General features: G+C 40.7%; 1 protein-coding gene and 1 pseudogene across 1 annotated transcript in view; one reads left to right on the top strand and one right to left on the bottom strand.

Annotated features, from left to right (window-relative positions):
• Positions 1-18983, top strand: part of LOC133377980 (mucin-5B-like) — a 79506-nt gene that overhangs the window by 288 nt on the left and 60235 nt on the right. Inside the window, exons 2-12 of the mRNA XM_061612767.1 lie at positions 4358-4429; positions 7173-7434; positions 7998-8112; positions 9718-9808; positions 11876-11985; positions 12429-12642; positions 13898-14023; positions 14373-14490; positions 15334-15472; positions 16258-16368; positions 18219-18288. Of these exons, the coding sequence (XP_061468751.1) occupies positions 4358-4429; positions 7173-7434; positions 7998-8112; positions 9718-9808; positions 11876-11985; positions 12429-12642; positions 13898-14023; positions 14373-14490; positions 15334-15472; positions 16258-16368; positions 18219-18288 (1428 nt within the window). The remainder of the gene's footprint in view (positions 1-4357; positions 4430-7172; positions 7435-7997; positions 8113-9717; positions 9809-11875; positions 11986-12428; positions 12643-13897; positions 14024-14372; positions 14491-15333; positions 15473-16257; positions 16369-18218; positions 18289-18983) is intronic.
• LOC133378561 (5S ribosomal RNA) lies at positions 18767-18885 on the bottom strand (annotated as a pseudogene).

Here is an 18983-nt window from a genome sequence, read left to right on the forward strand (position 1 = left end):
ACATCCTGATGAAGACAGCTTTGGGGACTGAATAGAACAGTATAATTGTTCCTCTCCTTGAAAGTTGCCCTTTCACTAAAAATATGAGCTTCTGTTAAAAAAATAATAATTTGGTTGCATTATATAGCATAAAATATATATCTCCTGGTTAGAAGTCTATCAGAATACTAACATGCAAGATTTCTCTGATGTCTTCTCAAGCTTTTTAAAGGTGTATATTAGAATGTACAATTTCTAAACTCCAAAGTCTCTCTTTATCTACCACTTTGCATTACCTCTTTGAGGCCCAGTTCCCATGCATGTATTTGATGTGTAAATTCTGATATGTGTGTGTTATTTTTACATGAAATAGTTCCCAAACACAAAATTCAAATTTTACCACCCCAGAAAAAAAAGTACTGCAACCATCTCTAATTTACAAATGGGTCTGAGAGTCATTTACAAGTCTTTGTGCTTGAACTCATCTTTTAATTCAGATCTCTCATTCCATTTCCTGGATTACATTGGCTAAGAGATACCACAGAAGAGGCACAAAAAGGGCAGCATAGCAGAAGAATCAGAACCCCTGCTTAGTCCCGAATGTTCTCTGTATCATTACATTTTAAAGGGTACCAGAGCTTCCTTTGGGTCAAGAAACATTAATGACGTCATGTGAATTACATGCTGGGAATTAGTTAATATGTAAAGGTCCTTACCAGGATTTAGGTCCACAGCCTATATTCAGTGCCAAAGTTCAGGATTGGAAAATGTGAAATAGTTATGAAAAAGAAAGGAGAAATGATGATGAATTACAACCTGCACAACTGATGAAGGAGTAGAGCTTTTTCAGAGCAGGTATGAGATTCCCAGGCTGGGATACATTTTGATTTTATACGAATAAACACCCTGTCCTAAGAAAACTATTTTGGAAGCAAGTTCCATTAAAATCAATATCACTTCCTATCAATAGGACTAGAAGGCTGGATATTTAGAGGGCTTGTGCCAGGTTCATTCCTTTTTATTATAGGCAAAGCCTCTTATGTCAATACAATTTCCCATTGACCTGAATGAGGGATGCTTTCTTGAGTTTTATATATATTTGTCTAATTTTTAGGCATTAATTAAGCCTCCACTGACATCTGTAAGACTTATACCAAAATATCTTCAGTTAGATTGTGTCCTAGGCCTTCCAGCTTGGGCAACTGAAAGTAGGTGTGGTGCCAGCAGTCAGCTATGTTGGGCATTCTTCATTGGCCCAACCCAGAGCTTGGAAAAGTTACTTTGTTGAACTACAACTCCCATCAGCCCAGTGACCATGCTGGCTGGGACTGATGGGAGTTGTAGTTCAAAAAAGTAACTTTTCCAAGCTCTGGCCCAACCTAGCATGTGCCATCATTCATTACCCCAGAAGCTTTTAAGCAGCAGATAGCAATGCCACTTTTGAATAGGAACAAGTTCAGCTCCCATCTGTGGCAGTTGCTTCCCATTTTAATCTACCCAAAATATAATGTCCTACCCTGCCCTTGTTGACATGTATGTGTTGGGGGTGGGACCATCCTCAACACCATTTCAAGCCCCCCAATCTGGTGCTGACCCTGTTTGATGGAGGGACATAAATTCTTTTAAATGTGAGCTCCTTTACAATTTAATAAATGACAGTCACCAGTCAGTTTTAGAAAGAAAGGTCATCCTTAATATTGACTTTTTCTTCAGTTTGAAAATCAGGTATATAGAATATTCACTAATAGGCAAAAAAAACCTTGCGGTTTAAGAACGTACCTATAGCCTACAGATATTTCTATCAAACTTTAAAAAGCAGGGAAATTGGGCAGCTATAGTGAATGCACCAGGGGAGCAGGAGATCTGACCTCTTCTCTGAGATATTAGACTGCCCTACAAATTGGTCAAAATGCAAACACAATTTGGGTTGGTCTTTCACAGTCCAATCTACTTCCTATGTCGCTTGGAAGAATTAGCTTGGAGGGGAAGGAAGGGGCAAGAGGGAGGAGATAGGAAGGAGGAGAAGGGAGGGTGGGTTTGATCAGTTGCATCCTTTTTGAGTTCAGTGGGATATATTTCTGGTCAATCATGTTTGAAAATGGAAATGACTGCCTTCAAGTCGATCCTGACTTACGACGACCCTATGAATAGGGTTTTCATGGTAAATGGTATTCAGAGGTGGTTTTACTATTGCCTTCCTCTGAGGATAAGAGGCAGTGACTGGCCCAAAGTCACCCAGTGAGCTCCATGGCTGTGTGGGGATTTGAACCCTTGTCTCCCAGGTTGTAATCCAACACTGACCTGGGGGAGGGGCAGGGAGGGTAGGAAGGGAGAGGGTAGGAGATTGGGTGGGTGGGCACTGGGCAGAGGGGAAGCCCCTTTCCTTTCCAAATGGAAAACATTGTGAATAGTGTCATTGCTTTTCAGGATTTCCCCCACCTTTTTATTCTACAGCAGGCACATGTAGCCTCCCACCCAAATTTAAACCAAAGCTGTCCTGGCCATATCCACACCAGGTCTTTATTTCACTTTGGACAGTCATGGCTTCTCTCAAAGAATCCTGGGAAGTGTAGTTAGTGAAGGGTGCTGAGAGTTGCTAGGAGACACCCTGTTCCCCTCATAGACCTTCAGTCAGAGCAGCTGACTATTAAACCAGTCTGGCCACTGGAGCTCTCTCAGGGGAACAGGAATCTCCTCTCAGCACCCTTCACAAACTACACTTCCCAGGATTCTCTGAGAGAAGCCATGACTGTCTCAAGTGAAATCAAAGTCTGGTGTGGGTGTGGCCCCCTGATTAGCCAAGCCAAGCAGCTGGAAGTCTGGCTTTTAGAACACTGACAGTTGGTTCTTACTGAGCATGCCTGGGCTTATCATAGGGTCCCAGCCCAAATTTATTAAATTAATTAAAAATCAGCCAGGCATTTTTTAACTTTTAAACTGCAGAAGATGAAGGTCAGTGTATGGGGCAAGGTCAGTAACAGGATAACAGGTACTGTATGACCATGGCTGATTTTTAATGAATTTCAACAGATTATGAGAACTCAGAGAAAAAAGTCCAAAAGGGGTCTGGGTTTTTTCTCTCTCTCTTTAGACTTTGAACTCTCGATTCTTTCTGACTGTTTTGTTTATTGCCATGAAAATTGATAGGGTTGTTAAGCAAGCATTTCTGAGTTCAGGACTACAGTAGGGCCCCACTCATACGGCGGGTTACGTTCCAGACCCCCGCCGAAAAGTGAAACCCACCGAAAAGCGGAACTGCATCAATAAAATGGCGCCTGACACCCAAAAAACGCTGTAAAAGCAGAACAAACGCCATATGAGTGGGGCCTTACTGCAATTGAAAACCGCTGTATTAGCAGAACACCGAAAAGCGGGCCGCAGAAAAGCAGGGCCCTACTGTATTAGTTTTGTAAAGTTTTGTTTTCAAATGAGCTAATGGGAAGGGGGGTATTTTCAAATTAACATTGCGGAATGCGAAAAATCCATGCTGGCTATAGTATACAGCCACTCTCAGGGCTGTATAATTTCTTGTTACCGTAAGGCCCTCCAGAACCAAAATTGCTCCTATTATGATGGTTTAAATGTTGGTCAGAAATCATTATGGGGAACAAACAGTCTGTAGCTTAGTGGTAGAGCATGCACTTTCTGTGCTAAAAGTCCCAGGTTCAGTCCGTGGTGTCTCAGGTGGGGCTGGGAAAGACCCCTGCCTGACACCCTAGAGAATTGCTACCAGGCACTGTTGATAATACCAAGGGTCTGATTCAGTACAAGCAGCTTTTTATGTACCTATGTATTCCGTGACACTTAAAAGTGATATGAAACTGGTGTAGGGTTGCTGTATAGATCATATGCCCTACAATGAAAGCACTTTTAAATATAATTTATTTCAGTGGGAAAGCTTAAACGTGCACTTAACTTTCCCAGTGAAATCCAGGGGATTTTAAAATGCTTAACTTTGGGTGGATTGTGCCAATTCACAAGTTCTGTTAATTTGGTATACAAACTGAAAGCAAAAGGCGTGTCTACAATTTCAATATAATTAATGCAGAGAAGAGAATGACTTTCAGTAGCTTCTATATTTAGACTCTCCAACAATCTCAGTGACTCCTGTTCTTTTACACTTTGTGGTAGGTGTGCTTCTCTAAGGCTTTTGTGGGTCACTTTTGGATTGCAACCTTCCCCCAAAAGTGCTTTTCTAACCCCTGAAAGCCTGGATTATGGATCATAATCTCAAAAAAAAATAATATAGACACACAGAGACAAATATATATGCACACACAGAGCTTGGAAAAGTTACTTTTTTGAACTACAACTCCCATCAGCCCCAGCCACACCAATGAACATACATACAAATTATGTTTTTTTGTTCCTTTTGTAGCTTCTAGCACAGAAGGTGTACCTGGAAAGGTTACCATCATCCCACCATTGACGACAACACCAGTAATAACATGTAAGTCTATAAATGGAATTGTATTAGTCATTCCTTTGTATCTATCTGATATGTTCATAAGAAAGGCAAAATGGATAAAGTTAAGAAACAGATGAATAGATAGGAAGATGATTCATCAGGTAACTAATGAGACAAAAACACCTTGGCAGACTTGGAAAACAATGCATTTCCTGTCTGTGTAATGCCCTCCTTGGGTCTGTACACCTGGCACCATACCTTATCAGTTTTTGGTCCCAGGTAAATGGTTAAAATACTCAGGTATGTTAGCATGGCATATTGCTGGGTTGTTGTTTTTTGTGCTGGGTTTAGATTTGGGATTTTACCTGAACAGTTTTGTTATTTGTTGCTATACTGTTTTTACTCTTGTTGTGGCTTTTATTTTGTTTGTCACTTTATGGGTTTCGTTTAGTTTGATCTTTATTTTTATCTGTAAGCTGACTCAAAACATTTTTTAGGCTATTTATTTATTTATTGCATTTGTATACCGCCCCATAGACAAAGTTGTCTGAGAGGTTTACAACAATTAAAAACATTAAAAACAAATATACAAATTTAAAAACACATTTTTAAAAAGCAATTTAAAAACACATGCTAAAATGCCTGGGAGAAGAGGAAAGTCTTGACCTGGCGCCGAAAAGATAACATTGTTGGTGCCAGGCGCACCTCATTAGAGAAATAATTCCATAATTTGAGGGCCACCACTGAGAAGGTGTTATTGCCATTCTTTGAGCTTCCCTCAGAGTAGGCACCCGGAGAAGGGCTAGAATTCTTTACTCATTTAGTAAATGAGTAAGGGAGCATGGGAGTAAGGTCCATTGAACTCAGTGGGACTTGCTTCTGAACAGAAATGCATAGAATTGGACTATAAATAAAATTAAATAAAGCTCAGCCAAAGATGTCATGAATTTTGAGAAAACATGGGCACCCTGGAAGGCTGCAGAATGGAGACCACTAGAGAGATAATTTTTAAAATGAAAGAAAGGACACTCCCAAACACCAATTGGCCACCTCAAAAGTAAAGAAAGCACAACAAAATCATTGCATCCCACTAGTGATGGTGGAGAAATTTGATTCAGTTTGCATTTATAGGCAAATTTACCTGATTGGCTCTTTCTGAAACAAGATATGAACTGAAACACAGCCATCTTTCAGAATTTACACTTCTCCAAATTATGCAGTTCTCCAGCCAAATGAAGTGTACAAAACGCATATAATGGTATAAAGTGTGCATATAAATGCATATAATAGTGAAAATAATATACATAATGCATTATAGTAGGAGGAAATGCCTTGCTGAAGGTATACATTAAGCAAAATTGTATATAAAATGTGTATATTAGGGGAAATTTGCCCTAAACTGATGAATTATCATGAGGCCTTTTTTTTGCATACACAAAAAAATGACAGACTGATGTGGAGAACTGAATTTGATGGCCTTATAGGCCCCTTCCAACTCTACCATTCTATGATTCTCTGAAGACTGGAAAAATGACAAACTTAGAGAAACTGAAATGGACGGATTCATCCATCCCTACCCTCCATTTATGAGAATTTCATGGAAATATTATATCCCCTTCGATAATTTTTGCATGCAACTTCTTTCTCATTAACTGATGGAGAATGGTAAAAAAGAAAAAGAAAACAGAAGAAATGTCCAGTGCAGCACTCTTAGTTTGAGACTTGGGATATATCTGCCAATATTTGCCCACTCCTAATGAAAGGTAGAAGTAAAGGGATACGTCTCACACTTCCTTCTAGCCTTTGGCGGATCTCAATCTAGAGCAAAGAGATAACTGAAATCTAAACTATTTGCTTTCCTGTTGTGCTGTCACTTGGAAAGCACCTACATATTTCTCATTGTGACGGGATTACTTAATTCCTGCCCCAAGTTTTGTGTGTGTGAATGTGTGTGTGAAGGTAGCCCATTGTGACAGCCACCAAAGGTCAGCGCAATGACTACAAGGAGTCAGACTGAGTATACTATGTTTCTTTCAGTTCTGAAGATTATTTTACTATTGTAAATTTTTCATAATAAATAGGACTGTACACTCCCCTCCTCCCCCTTTTTAGACGTTTTAGTTCCCTTTCAGTGTTAAATAACACATTACACCATGTCAGATCCTCTGTTCCTTAATTTAAACTTAATTTGCATGCAGTTTCTCGCATGCAGTGAAATCTGAATCCAGTTGTGGGAAACAAAAGGGCACATGCCTTCCACTGCTGTACTGAGCATGTAGGACCCTGTCAGGACCCTAGGTCTCCAGTTGATGCTGAACAAGAGAGTAACTTGAGGGATCATGGGTCTTGCTCTTGTCTCTTCTTCCCACTCAGCTTGGCTTAGATAAGCGGCAGGAAATCTGTGACCCTCCAGATGTTGCTGAATTCCAGGTCCTATTATCTCAGACTGTTGGCTATGCTGGTTGGCAGTGATGAGAGCTGGAGTCCAACAACACCTGGAGGACCACAGGTTCCCCACTCTGGTCTAGAGGAAATCTGGTATCAATGTCAGCCTACTTCTGAGCTGAGCACATACAGAAACCAACAGAAATATCAGCACCCAACCAGGGCAAAAGCAGGCAAGGAACAAAAAACTTTTAAATGGATGATATGCTAGTAATGTCACTATGTAAGCAGGCATAGGAAAAGACCTTAAGAAATCAAACTGTCATCAACAAGAAATGTAGATAATGATATTCACATTAACATAGGACATGTACCTTTACAACCTCTTGTGAATCCGCAGCCTTCAACTCAGCTCACAACAGGCACATCTGTAGCACGTGGGGCCACTTCCACTTCAAGACCTTTGATGGGGACATCTATCACTTCCCCGGGACCTGCAACTATGTCTTTGCCTCCCATTGCAACACTGCTTTTGAGGACTTCAACATCCAGATCAGGCGCACAGTGGTGGGAAACACTCCCACAATCAGCTCTGTCACCATGAGGCTGGATGGGATAGATTTTGAAATGGAACCAGATACCATTGTGGTGAATGGTGAAAGGTAACAACATAGGCCTGTGTCCTAAACAGAGCCATTTCCTCAAATAGGCTCCTTAATAGGCAGGTAGCTCACTCCCCCACCACCACAATTATCTAACACCCACTAAACTTGATCGCTAGAATCATGGTAGCCACTTCTAATATGTGCATGTGTCAGTGTCCTGCCTGATGCCAGCCAGTGGTTGGAGTGATGCCATGTTCAGGATCAATCTGTGGTCCCACACCCAACTAACTTAGAAATTCCCAAACTGCATACCAGGGCGCACTGGTGTGCTACAAGAGAATTGTTGGTGTACCATGAGAAATGCATTATTAATGAAACAATTAGAGGTTGTTGTGAGCTCAAACTTCCCATCCTCAGAGAAGGAGGCTGCTAGCTGCCTCTAGACATGATTTGCGGCTGTGGTCATAGCTGGGCATGAGCAATTCTGCGGTGAGTTCTGTGACTCAATCATTCAATCACTCCTGATGGAGATTTGGCAGAATTACATGTCCTGAGAGGAAGCTGCCTGCCTCATTGTCTTAAGTTACATACATTCAGTATTTCTGATGCTTTCTTATCAGGGTTCAGCTGCCTTACAGTGGAACAGGTTTCAATATTGAGAAATTTACCGTCTATATGAAACTGACTGTCAAGTCAGGCCTAACCTTAATGTGGAATGAAAAAGATAGCCTAATGGTAAGTGCTGCATAATATAGATTATTGACAAATGGGATCCCCAGCAGAATATTTCAGTGTAGAATTTCCTGTTCAGTGTTCCAGCCAGCCATGCTTTCTCCCTTTTTTTTCCCAGTAGCCCTGTTTTGGCTTCACAACCATCGTAACTCAGCATCTGTTTATTAGTAATATATATTATATCCCCTAAATAAAATTAGAAATAAAATTATTGTACCAGTGTGGCATAGTAGTTAGAGTGTTGGACTATGATCAGGGAGAACAGGGTTCAAATCCCCACACAGCCATGAAGCTCACTGGGTGACCTTGGGCCAGTCACTGCCTCTCAGCCTCAGAGGAAGGCAATGGTAAACCACCTCAGAATACCACTTACCATGAAAACCCTGTTTACAGGGTCACCATAAGTCGGAATTGACTTGAAGGCAGTCCATTTCCATACCATTCAGCAGTTTGTTGAGTAGGATACTTGCAGCATGCTCTACTGCAAACTCACCCACTTCATGAAAGTTCACATTGCACATATTCAGTAACTAATGAAAAGACTCTCCCTAAGTAATTGCTTCTAAGGACCAAACTAGATGTTTGCTTAATACATAGTATGCAGTTGTTTTTCTTTACTTAGTTACTGGAATGGGGGACGGGATTCTTTCTGGGAAGGCAGCATGTGGAGATGGGAGCTTATCTCTTTGCTCCACTCTCCCATGATCAAAACTGAGATCCCTCTGCAGAGTCTTAGGAAAAAAGGGGATTATTTTTTAAGGCTTTCAGCCATGCTTGGGTGGGGAAAAAGATCTCTGTTTGAATCATGGGGGGTGGGAGGGGAGTGAAGAGATAAGCCTCACCTGCTGCTTGCCCAGTAAGAACCCCCCACTTTGCCTGTAATGAAGGAGAAATGAGATGCATAGTTTCATGCTACATAAGAGAATGCTTAGTTTGGCCCCAAGTCCTCAGACTGGGCATGAAGATGTAGAATGTTATTTGCTATGTTTATTCCTGTTGCTCGCGTGTGTGTGTGTGTGTAAGCAGCATATCTGTCATTCTACTCAGTTCACAATAAGTTCTTACTTCCCATAGATATCCTATTTGTAGTTTGCATACAAGAAGTTCCCACTTGACATGTTATCTCTATTTTTAAAGATGAAACACATTTCGATTACACATTTAACATAGTCACATGTTTGCTGGCGGTACCACCTGTTACTTCAATTTTTCATTTTCTAGCATACCGCCTTGGGCTCCTACTGGGAGGAAGGGTGGGATATAAATCTAATAAATAAATAAACAGTAAAGTTTTACATTTATAGGCTATAACATTCTCTGTAAATTGGGGAGAGGGGCTCCAAAGTCTAGAAAGCATAAAGGGGGGAGAGGGAGCTGTTTCTCTTATAAATATTACATTGAAAACTAGGTTATTATGAATAGCAAACACTGACTGAGACAAACAAATGAAACACCAATTTTCTGTTCACTAAATTTAAATTAGATTGTTGAAACACAACGTTGATGGAAACTATTTTGGTGTATCTAGTGCAGCTGCTGTCTTGGATTTTCCGTCTATATAATGGAGAGCCTATTAACTTTTATCAACTTTCTCCTATATAATTTCAGCTGGAACTTGATGAAAAATATGCCAATCAGACCTGTGGGCTTTGTGGGGATTTCAATGGCATTCCAACATACAATGAGTTCTTTTCAAACAGTAAGTATCAAAAACACTACTTCTTGAAGTTGGGTACTCACTGTTTTTACGTCAGCATCATTCACCCAGTGCTTTGGAGCTACAGTCTGTTCAGCATTTTGTCCAGTACTGTCTAATATTACTGGTGGTAATTCTCTGGGTTCTCTCAGGCAAAGGTCTTTCCTAGCCTTTCCATTTCAGGTTTTTTATGAAAGCAGCTGAGAACTAAACTATCGACTTTAACATCTGTCATGCTGACATTCCCTCTTCTACACAACTATTAAAGGTGCAGAAGCCCTGACCTTTTTTGCATTTGGAACCCTACCATATTACCTCAGATTTCACATGGAGAAGAGTTGCTTACAAAAAGCTCCCTAAACCACTCCATCAAAATAATCTCAAGTGAAAAGCTTACAGGTCAGAGAGAGGGCTAGCTTTCTCTCCCTGAAATCCGAGATGGTATAATCATATGACAGGACTGTACCATGTCAAGGACTGATTTCATTTTCCCAAGTTTTGTGTTGTAATGTACTTCAGTTCCCTGGGATATAAGAGGCTGTGCTTTATTTTAATATATAGACCCCTTTCAATCATAATCTCACTTAACAAGGAGGAATGACCTAGCAGGGAAGATGCCATGATCTCAAAGGTGGTTTTCCTAAGGTGAGGCTCATCCATTGCACTCCGGGTGTGCTGACTTCCGTGATTTCCTCCAACTCCGCCCTGGGCTCCTGCTGGGAGGAAGGGCGGGATATAAATAAATAATAAATAAATAAATGCGGGAAACTCAGCCACATAATTTCCAGTGTCAGTTTCAGTGTATATTTTCCCACAACTGAACGGCTTTACATATTGCTTTACATATTGCAAAAAGCAGCACAAACAGCAGTGAGAGTACCTTCCAGGTGCATTTCGAGAAGGCCCAGTGGAGGACTCATATGTGGGATGTCTGGACTCTGTGTATCTTTCTCCCCACTCCATGTGTTCCTCTTTAAGCACTGCAGTACAAAAGCAAACATGAGAAATGTGAGGCATACCCACAAGAAAATTCTTCTTCTAATACCTTACTGGAAGTTAATTTCAGGGAAAGAAACCATTATGATACCTATACTGGATACAAGTGCACACAAAATATATTGCAATGTGTGGTGCCCCTGTTCAGGGTTCCAGCAAGCCAGTCTCTTCCAGAAGTCTCCACCCCATTCCCTCTTCTCCAGTTTTTTCTTTTTTCCCTCCCTAGCAGACATTCAGCATTCTGTGGCCACTCAGCATACCCTCATTGGGCTGTTCTGGGGGAAGGGGGGACTGAAGATTCCCCTGTAAGGTTTTTTTTTTTTAAATTTCTGCAAACTGAGAATGCTGATACCTCCCTCTTGTTTCCCTTCTTTCTTGGCTGATTCTTGCTACCATCATGTCAGCACTTATTCACTGAGTTTGTATATATTCAAGGGTCCTTTGAATGTTACCTTTGCCACATGGGAGCTGCTTTTATGTGAACAGCTCCCAGACAGCTGCAGTAAATAATTAAAATGAGACAACGATTTTGTTGGGACATGAGGGACAATCACATGATTTCTCCATGGAATAGACAGCTCTCCTGAAAATCAAATCTGAAGTTGGGACCCCTACCCACATAATTGGGTTGTTTAAACATTGCCTTAGCCGTACAGGATCCACCCATGGAAAAGTGGCTTCGATGAACCTAATTTCAAAAAAATACTGTGATTAGCTCCTCCCCTATTGAAAGTGCTTCAGTTCATGCTGGTTCTCTACTGTCAAATCAGCTGACAGAGACTGCTGCTGAGAGCCAGTGAACTACACAGTCCTTCCCGCTAGTATATTAAGTAGAGTATTGGGGGATGTCCCAAAGGGAAAACCATCTTGTTTTCCACAATAATATTTACTGAACACCAAGTTGTGTTATAATGCTTTACTAAGAGTAGGAGAAACAGCCATGTGGACATCCCTATGAATTCTCATTTGCCAAATTGGAATGGAATTCCTGGAAGAGAACCTGTACAGGAAACACTCTTTCAGTATAAATCTTTTTAATGTCATGGATTTATGTGTTGTTGTTTTTAATTACAGGTGCCCAGATAACTGTTTTGCAGTTTGGGAATATGCAGAAGCTGAATGGGCCAACAGAAGACTGTGAGGATCCTACACCGTCCTCTCTGAGCAACTGCACTGATGAATATGTAAGAATTTCTTTGCTTATTCTTATGGTTTGCATTCATTTTTTTCCAGAAAGATGCTAGAGTCTTAAGAAAGAGTTGCCAGATGCCGTGGCAGAGAAAACCCCACCCCCTCCTCCTGAAATTTATATTATAAACTCCTTGGTGCAAGAAACTGACTTTTTTCCCTTATATTTTATGGCACTTTACAAAATGCCATATACACTGATGGTATCATCATCCAAGTCAGGGATGGGACACCTGTGGCTCTTCAGATATTTCTGGACTCCAGTTCCCATTGGCTCCAGCCACCATAGCCGCTGATCAGAGATGTTGAGTTCAACAACATCTGGAAAGCCGCAGATTCCCTGATCCAAGATCAATTTTTCAGCATTAAAAATAAACCTTCTTGAATTCGCAGACTGTGTTATCTTAATAAAATATTTTGGTTTTCCTTTTCCATCTAGGATGTTTGTCAACAAGTATTAACTGGCCCTTCATTCTCTGAGTGTAATGCTCTGGTGGGGGTCGATGACTACATTGAATCTTGTGTACAAGACCTGTGCATCTGTGACCAAGCTGATGTAACCTCCTGTCTCTGTAACACTTTTGCTGAATATTCCCGGCAGTGTGCTCATGCTGGCGGGCAGCCCCAGAACTGGAGAACCCCAGACCTTTGCCGTAAGTGTAAATCATAGATAATCAATGGCAAATAAAGTAATTTAATGGTGTATAATCCATCTTGGTTTAATGATGTATCCATGATCCATGGATTAATCAGAGCTTGGAAAAGTTACTTTTTTGAACTACAACTCCCATCAGCCCCAGCCAGCACGGCCACTGGATTGGGCTGATGGGAGCTGTAGTTCAAAAAAGTAACTTTTCCAAGCTGATTAATCCATGCAGAGGAGTGAAGTCAATGCAGAGCCCCCAGCTCATATTGTTCCTGCTTTTGAGAGGTCCCCTTTCCACAGTCCCACTTCTTGAACAATAATGTATCAAAGAAGGAAAGAAAGCCCATAGGTAGATGTGTTCAGAAACAGATATGAAAATATTGTTTGGAGGGGGAGAACAAATGTATGGTGAATACCAACTAGGCTGCTTTAGGCTGCAGAAACAAAGTGTATACACAGTTGAGCACATGACAAACCACAATATATGCCTGGTTGGAAAAGTGTTGTGTAGGGCTGTTCTCTTGCACAATGGTGGGGAGCACTGATGGCTGGAAGGTCAGATCTAATAATGGTTTCCCCTGCATGGGCCACTTTGACAGGTGGACGGGCTTCGCACCTCTCAATCACCTCACATTTTATGACATCAGGAGCATCATACGATGTCAGGCATTTTCTAAACTGTAGCTACAAGGGAAGACTTTTCCTTGCCAGCTGTGACTTGAATTCAAAAAGCACCAAATTCAAGTCATTTTTGCAAAGAAAGAATCAGGAGCACATTCTTCATTTGCAGTCATAGCTTGAATTTGGCTTTGTTTTAATTTGGTGCCTTTTTCTGTTACCATGCAGGATCACATAATAAGGTGCCAAATTCAAACAGTATCACATTCAAGCCAGAGCTTGAAATTTTCCCCATGGCTTGATCTTTCCCATGCTTGGCATCATATGACATAAGGCGCAACAGGAAAGCTAGTCGAATGAGGGTGGAGGCGTCCCATTATTCCCTAGCATAATGAAAAAATCCCTGGAATTAAATTATAACAGGCCACAGTCAAAACATTCAGCATTAGTGGCATGTGCTTACAAAAGAAAGTGCATGCCACTGGGAGTTACCTGGCCAAAAGCATAATGTGCAACTCATAGAAGGTAGCTAATAGTACTTCTCTACTTAACACTGGTTCACTATAAGGCTTTATTTTTTTAAAGCAGATTACGCCATACTTATAGAAAGGGGACTGAATTAGAATTAATATCCTTCCTTTCAGCAATGGCATGCTCTTTCAACATGCAATATCAGGAATGTGGATCACCCTGTACTGACACTTGCACCAACTCTGAAAGATCTCAGCTGTGTGAGGACCACTGTGTGGATGGCTGTTTCTGTCCACCAGGTAAGCTTCCACGTTCATCTCACACCATTGTAGTGGCTGAAGCCTTTTACACATTTGCTCAAGAGTAAGTGTCATTCATCTAAATGGGGCACTCATCTCATGGTATGAACAGTGCAGGCAAGGAAATCTCTTGCAGAAAAGGCATGTTGTTCTTGATTATTATTCATGATTACTTTCTGTCTCAGGGAAGCTGTGCTTGTTTCCCATCTTGCACAAGGGTGGGGAGCACTTTTGGTCGAAGGTCAGATCCAATAATGGCTTCCCCTTCTTGAGTTCTTCATGTAGCCAACTGTCTTTTGACATGTGTTAAAAATATTTATCGTAATGTTTGTGTTATTTATTCCTTTAGGAACTGTATATGACGACATCAACAATGCTGGCTGCATCCCCCTTGAGCAGTGTTCCTGTGTTTACAATGGCAAATCCTATGCTCCAGGGACAACTTATTCAGACAACTGTCGTTCCTGGTAATTTACATCCTTTCATATTATGAACTAATACTTTGTGTAAGAATCTAGCCTTCACCCATGATTTCAACATTTAAAAAGCACTGTCCAATTATTAAAATGAGTGATTCCCAAACTTGGTTCCCAGTCAGAGTTCAACTATATTTGTGACAGATTCCTGATCCTGGTCCTGGTCTAGTGGCCATACTCCAACTTACAGTGTACTCTCCTGCTTGCCACATTATTCTTATCCATAAGGTTTCTGCTAGCCACTGTCAAATATTAACCTGCTATTTGGGTATGATAAAATGAAACCACTCTTCTGTACAATTCAATTTGGTCAGGATAACCACTGAGATTGTTTACTAGTGGCTTTCACCTCATTGCCGCCCTAGGCTCCTGCTGGGAGGAAGGGCGGGATATAAATCAAATAACAGATAAATAAATAAATAAAGCTAAAATTCTTCAGTAAAAATAGGAACCTAGGAAACTACCTTATACCAGATTAGACTATTTGTTCATCTTGACCACTGTTGTCTACTCTGACCCGCAGACAGAAGTCTTATTCATCATCTGCCACCTGATCCTTTTAACTAGAGAGCCCCAGAGTTGAACCTGGGACCTTCCGTATGTAAAATATATGCTTACCAATGAGCTGTGGTTCCCAACGCAATTTTTAAATTAGTACGCATTGACTCTTACAACATAAAACAGTACTTGCACCTACACTCTACAAATGTTTGTTTCCACAAAAGATACAAAGCATGGAGCTGGAGCAAAACAATACAAGCTAATTGAGTAAAAATAAATCCCGTAAAAATCTTTGTGTCTTCATCTGGATTCTCTTTCTTCCTTTCTTTCAAGTTCCTGTGCTGGAGGCCAGTGGAGCTGCACAGAACTTCCATGTCCAGGCATTTGCTCAGTAGAAGGTGGATCACACATCTCCACTTATGATGAAAAACGTTATAATGTCCATGGAGACTGTACTTACGTTCTTTCAAAGGCAAGTCATCTGGGATTTACCATTGCTATAATGAGCAAAAATGTCCCCATCTCCACTGCACTACACACGCAGACACCAGTCACACACACACACACACATATCTTCATTTGTGGGATTTTAAAATCGAATAATTGTTCCTGAGGTAAATACCTTGTTTTGGATATCATTTCACACCGTTTATTCAGTTTCTTCTTTCTTCTAAGTTTTAAATCCATCTCACATCCTTATTGCTTCTTCATCACGGCACTGTCATTTCCCCTAAAGCAGTATTGTAGGCAACATAATAGATATTGATACTCTGAGAGGAACTCCTATTAAGGGGTGCTTGTGCAGGTAGGAGCAATGTCTGGAACCAAGCTAGAGAGTACTTTTTAAAAGAATATAGAACCCTTCCTGTAACATATTTTAGTTGAAGTGATTAGATCAGGGAGATGCCACACATTAAACTAAAGGATTATGAAAATGCCCTGAAACAACCAGGAGTGTTTGCTTGCTTATTTTTAAGAAGCCTGAAACATTCAATATCCACAAAGTGCCATATTTTCCTGTTTCAGTAGCTTTGATTCAAAATGTTTACTCTCTCCCTTAAAAGACCCAAAATCAGTTTTCTTAGCTAAAACAACCCTTCTAAGAAGTTAAGACAAATCCTAACTGCAAAATACTTTTGAGCTTAAGAAATGTTCGACTGTGTGTCTGCAGTAATTTCTCAGTGCAATCTTAAATTATAGGCTCTGTTGCAGTAAGTCTGTGATGCAGATGGTAAATGCTGGGTTGTTTTTTTATAGTTTTGTGAAGAAGACACATTTACTGTTCTTGGAGAACTCCGCAGATGTGGCCTGACAGAGACTGAGACATGCTTAAAGATGGTGGCCCTCAACATCAATGGAGGGCAGACTGTAAGTTTCCAAACCAATGGGCAGAAGATACCTTATAAGCCAAGTTGGTTCAAGGGACAGTAGCAACAGAATCTGTATGAAAAGTTTGTAAAATAATCCTTATGTAAGAAGGCATTGTATTCCGTTCCACCCTGTATTTGTCACATGCAGCACTGTTTCTGTTCCGCTGCAGTTCATCTTCTGCCAAAAAGTATGTTATTCATCACACTGTCCACTGTGGTGAAATTATGTAACTTATTTAATTTACACCCTTAATTATTTAAATTATGTAATTATGCTGTCATTATGTTATTCAACCCCTTTCATTTCATTGCAAAGGAAACACAATAGAAATGTGGGGAAGACGTAATTAATTATGTATCGCTTGCAGACTGAATGTAACAATAGCAAATTCTGATTGTATTTGCTGGATTGATTTCTGTCCTGGACATTGGACAAATAAGCAAACATCAACAATTTCCATTCCTATTTCTTTTTTGGCAGAATTCTCTTACATCCCTAATGTAAAGTGAAGATAACTTGCTTTTGTCAGCCATTTCAAGAATTGCTATTTTCTGTCAGAATAATGAGCTGTCTATATTGAGCCTTAGGTACTCAGGCCAAAAAGACAGTGGGTCAGATCCAGAGAACTCCCCATAGAAGTGGAGAGAGGTTATTTTTGCTGATTCCCCTTTCCTCCTGCCCAACCCTGCCCCTACCAAAAAGCTGCTCTAGAGAGTTGCAAGACCTTCTGGAATGGCATGGGAAGTGGTGCAATAAGATGCAGGGGAAACTAGTGAAAATGGTATCCACTTCCACTTTTCTGTCAGCAGGAGTCTCTGCAAAAGGGGCTCTTCCATGAGCAGATCCCAATTTAGGTGTAGCTACTGCAAAGAGACAATGGCAGTCTCCTGACTGGAATTGTGAAGGCATGGAAAAAATGAAAAATTCAAGAATTTCTTTTCCCAGTTTTCTTTCCAGGCCTTCACATTTCTACTCCTGACAACAATCAGCTCAGGAAAGGCATCAGGTCCATGAAAAGCAGGATGATTTAATTCCTACAAAAGTTCAATTAGATGACTACAAAATGTGTTTTAAATGAGTTGGAAGAATGTCCTCAAAGCAATTCTTTGTAAGAAGGAGGAGAGGGGGAATAACTAGCTAAGATTTTAAATAATAAAAGCAAACACTGTCAATTATTTATTATTATTATTTATTAAATGTTTATACCGCCCCATAGCCGAAGCTCTCTGGGCGGTTCACAACATCAAAATATCAACATACAATTTAAAAACCACACATTAATCAATTAATCAAAAACATAACATTAAATTTCCAAAAAACCTATACTGAACTAAAATACTAAAATACTAAAAATACAAAATGCTAAATACTACAGTACTAAAAGGCTAAAATGCTAGAATGCCTGGGAGAAGAGGTAGGTCTTAACCTGGCGCCGAAAAGACAACAATGTTGGCGCCAGGCGTACCTGATCAGGGAGATTATTCCACAATTCGGGGGCCACCACTGAGAAGGCCCTTTTTCTTGTTACCATCCTCCGGGCTTCCCTCTGAGTGGGCACCCGGAGAAGGGCCTTCGATGTTGAGCGCAGTGTACAGGTAGGTTCATATCGGGAGAGGCGTTCCATCAAGTATCGTGGTCCCAGGCCATGTAAGGCTTTATAGGTTAAAACCAGCACCTTGAATCAAGCCCGGAAACATATAGGCAGCCAATGCAAGCGGGCCAAAACCGGTCAATAGGATTGTTCAGGACCCACATGGGGATATTATCTTTCTATCTTTACCAGATCATGAAATTATGGTGTGATTTATAACTACACTCATTATTATTCCTTTGATCTTTGTCACCAGAGCATTGTGGTCAAGCCTAATGGTGCTGTATTTGTCAACTGGCTCTACACTCAGCTGCCTATCTCAGCAGGTATGTTGCACACCAGAAACTTCTATCTTCTCGAGCAGCCTTAAAAGTTTTGACATTTTAGGAGTGAGTTCAGCAGAATGGCTTGCCAATCCAGAAGATTGCCAACCCAAGATTTGATTTGGTTACTATCTCCTTTTTTCATTTCTGCTGGAAAAAGAAATTTGGGTTTGTATAGAGGTTTCCCCTGGAAATAAATGGTTCTCTTATGATTAATCATGCTTGAATAACATCCATCTTCAGTTACGATAATATAATGCATTATATGAAAGACTACCTTTAAAAAGTCTTTGGAAACTTCAACTGGTCCAGCAGCCAGTTTGTTAACCAGGAGTCCCCATAATGAGCATTTTGTTGTTATATGCCTTCAAGTCGATTACAACTTATGGCGTGTTGGCATATGGCGACCCTATGAATTTTATATACATAGGCTTTTCATGGTAAGAGGTATTCAGAGGTGGTTTACCATTGCCTTCCTCTAAGCCTATGGCACCCAGTATTCCCAGGCTTTCTCCCATCCAAGTACTAACCAGGCCTGAGCCTGCTTAGCTTCCGAGATCAGATGAGATTGGGCATGTTCAGGGTAGTATGGCCATAGTTCACCTAAAATATAGTTAACCCTATAATGAGCATAGTTCACCTTGAAGATCTTCAGTGGCTCCCAGTTTGTTTCCAAGCACCATTTACTGCTGGTGTTT

Source organism: Rhineura floridana, chromosome 2, assembly GCF_030035675.1.
Source record: "Rhineura floridana isolate rRhiFlo1 chromosome 2, rRhiFlo1.hap2, whole genome shotgun sequence".
Taxonomy (NCBI): Eukaryota; Metazoa; Chordata; class Lepidosauria; order Squamata; family Rhineuridae; genus Rhineura; species Rhineura floridana.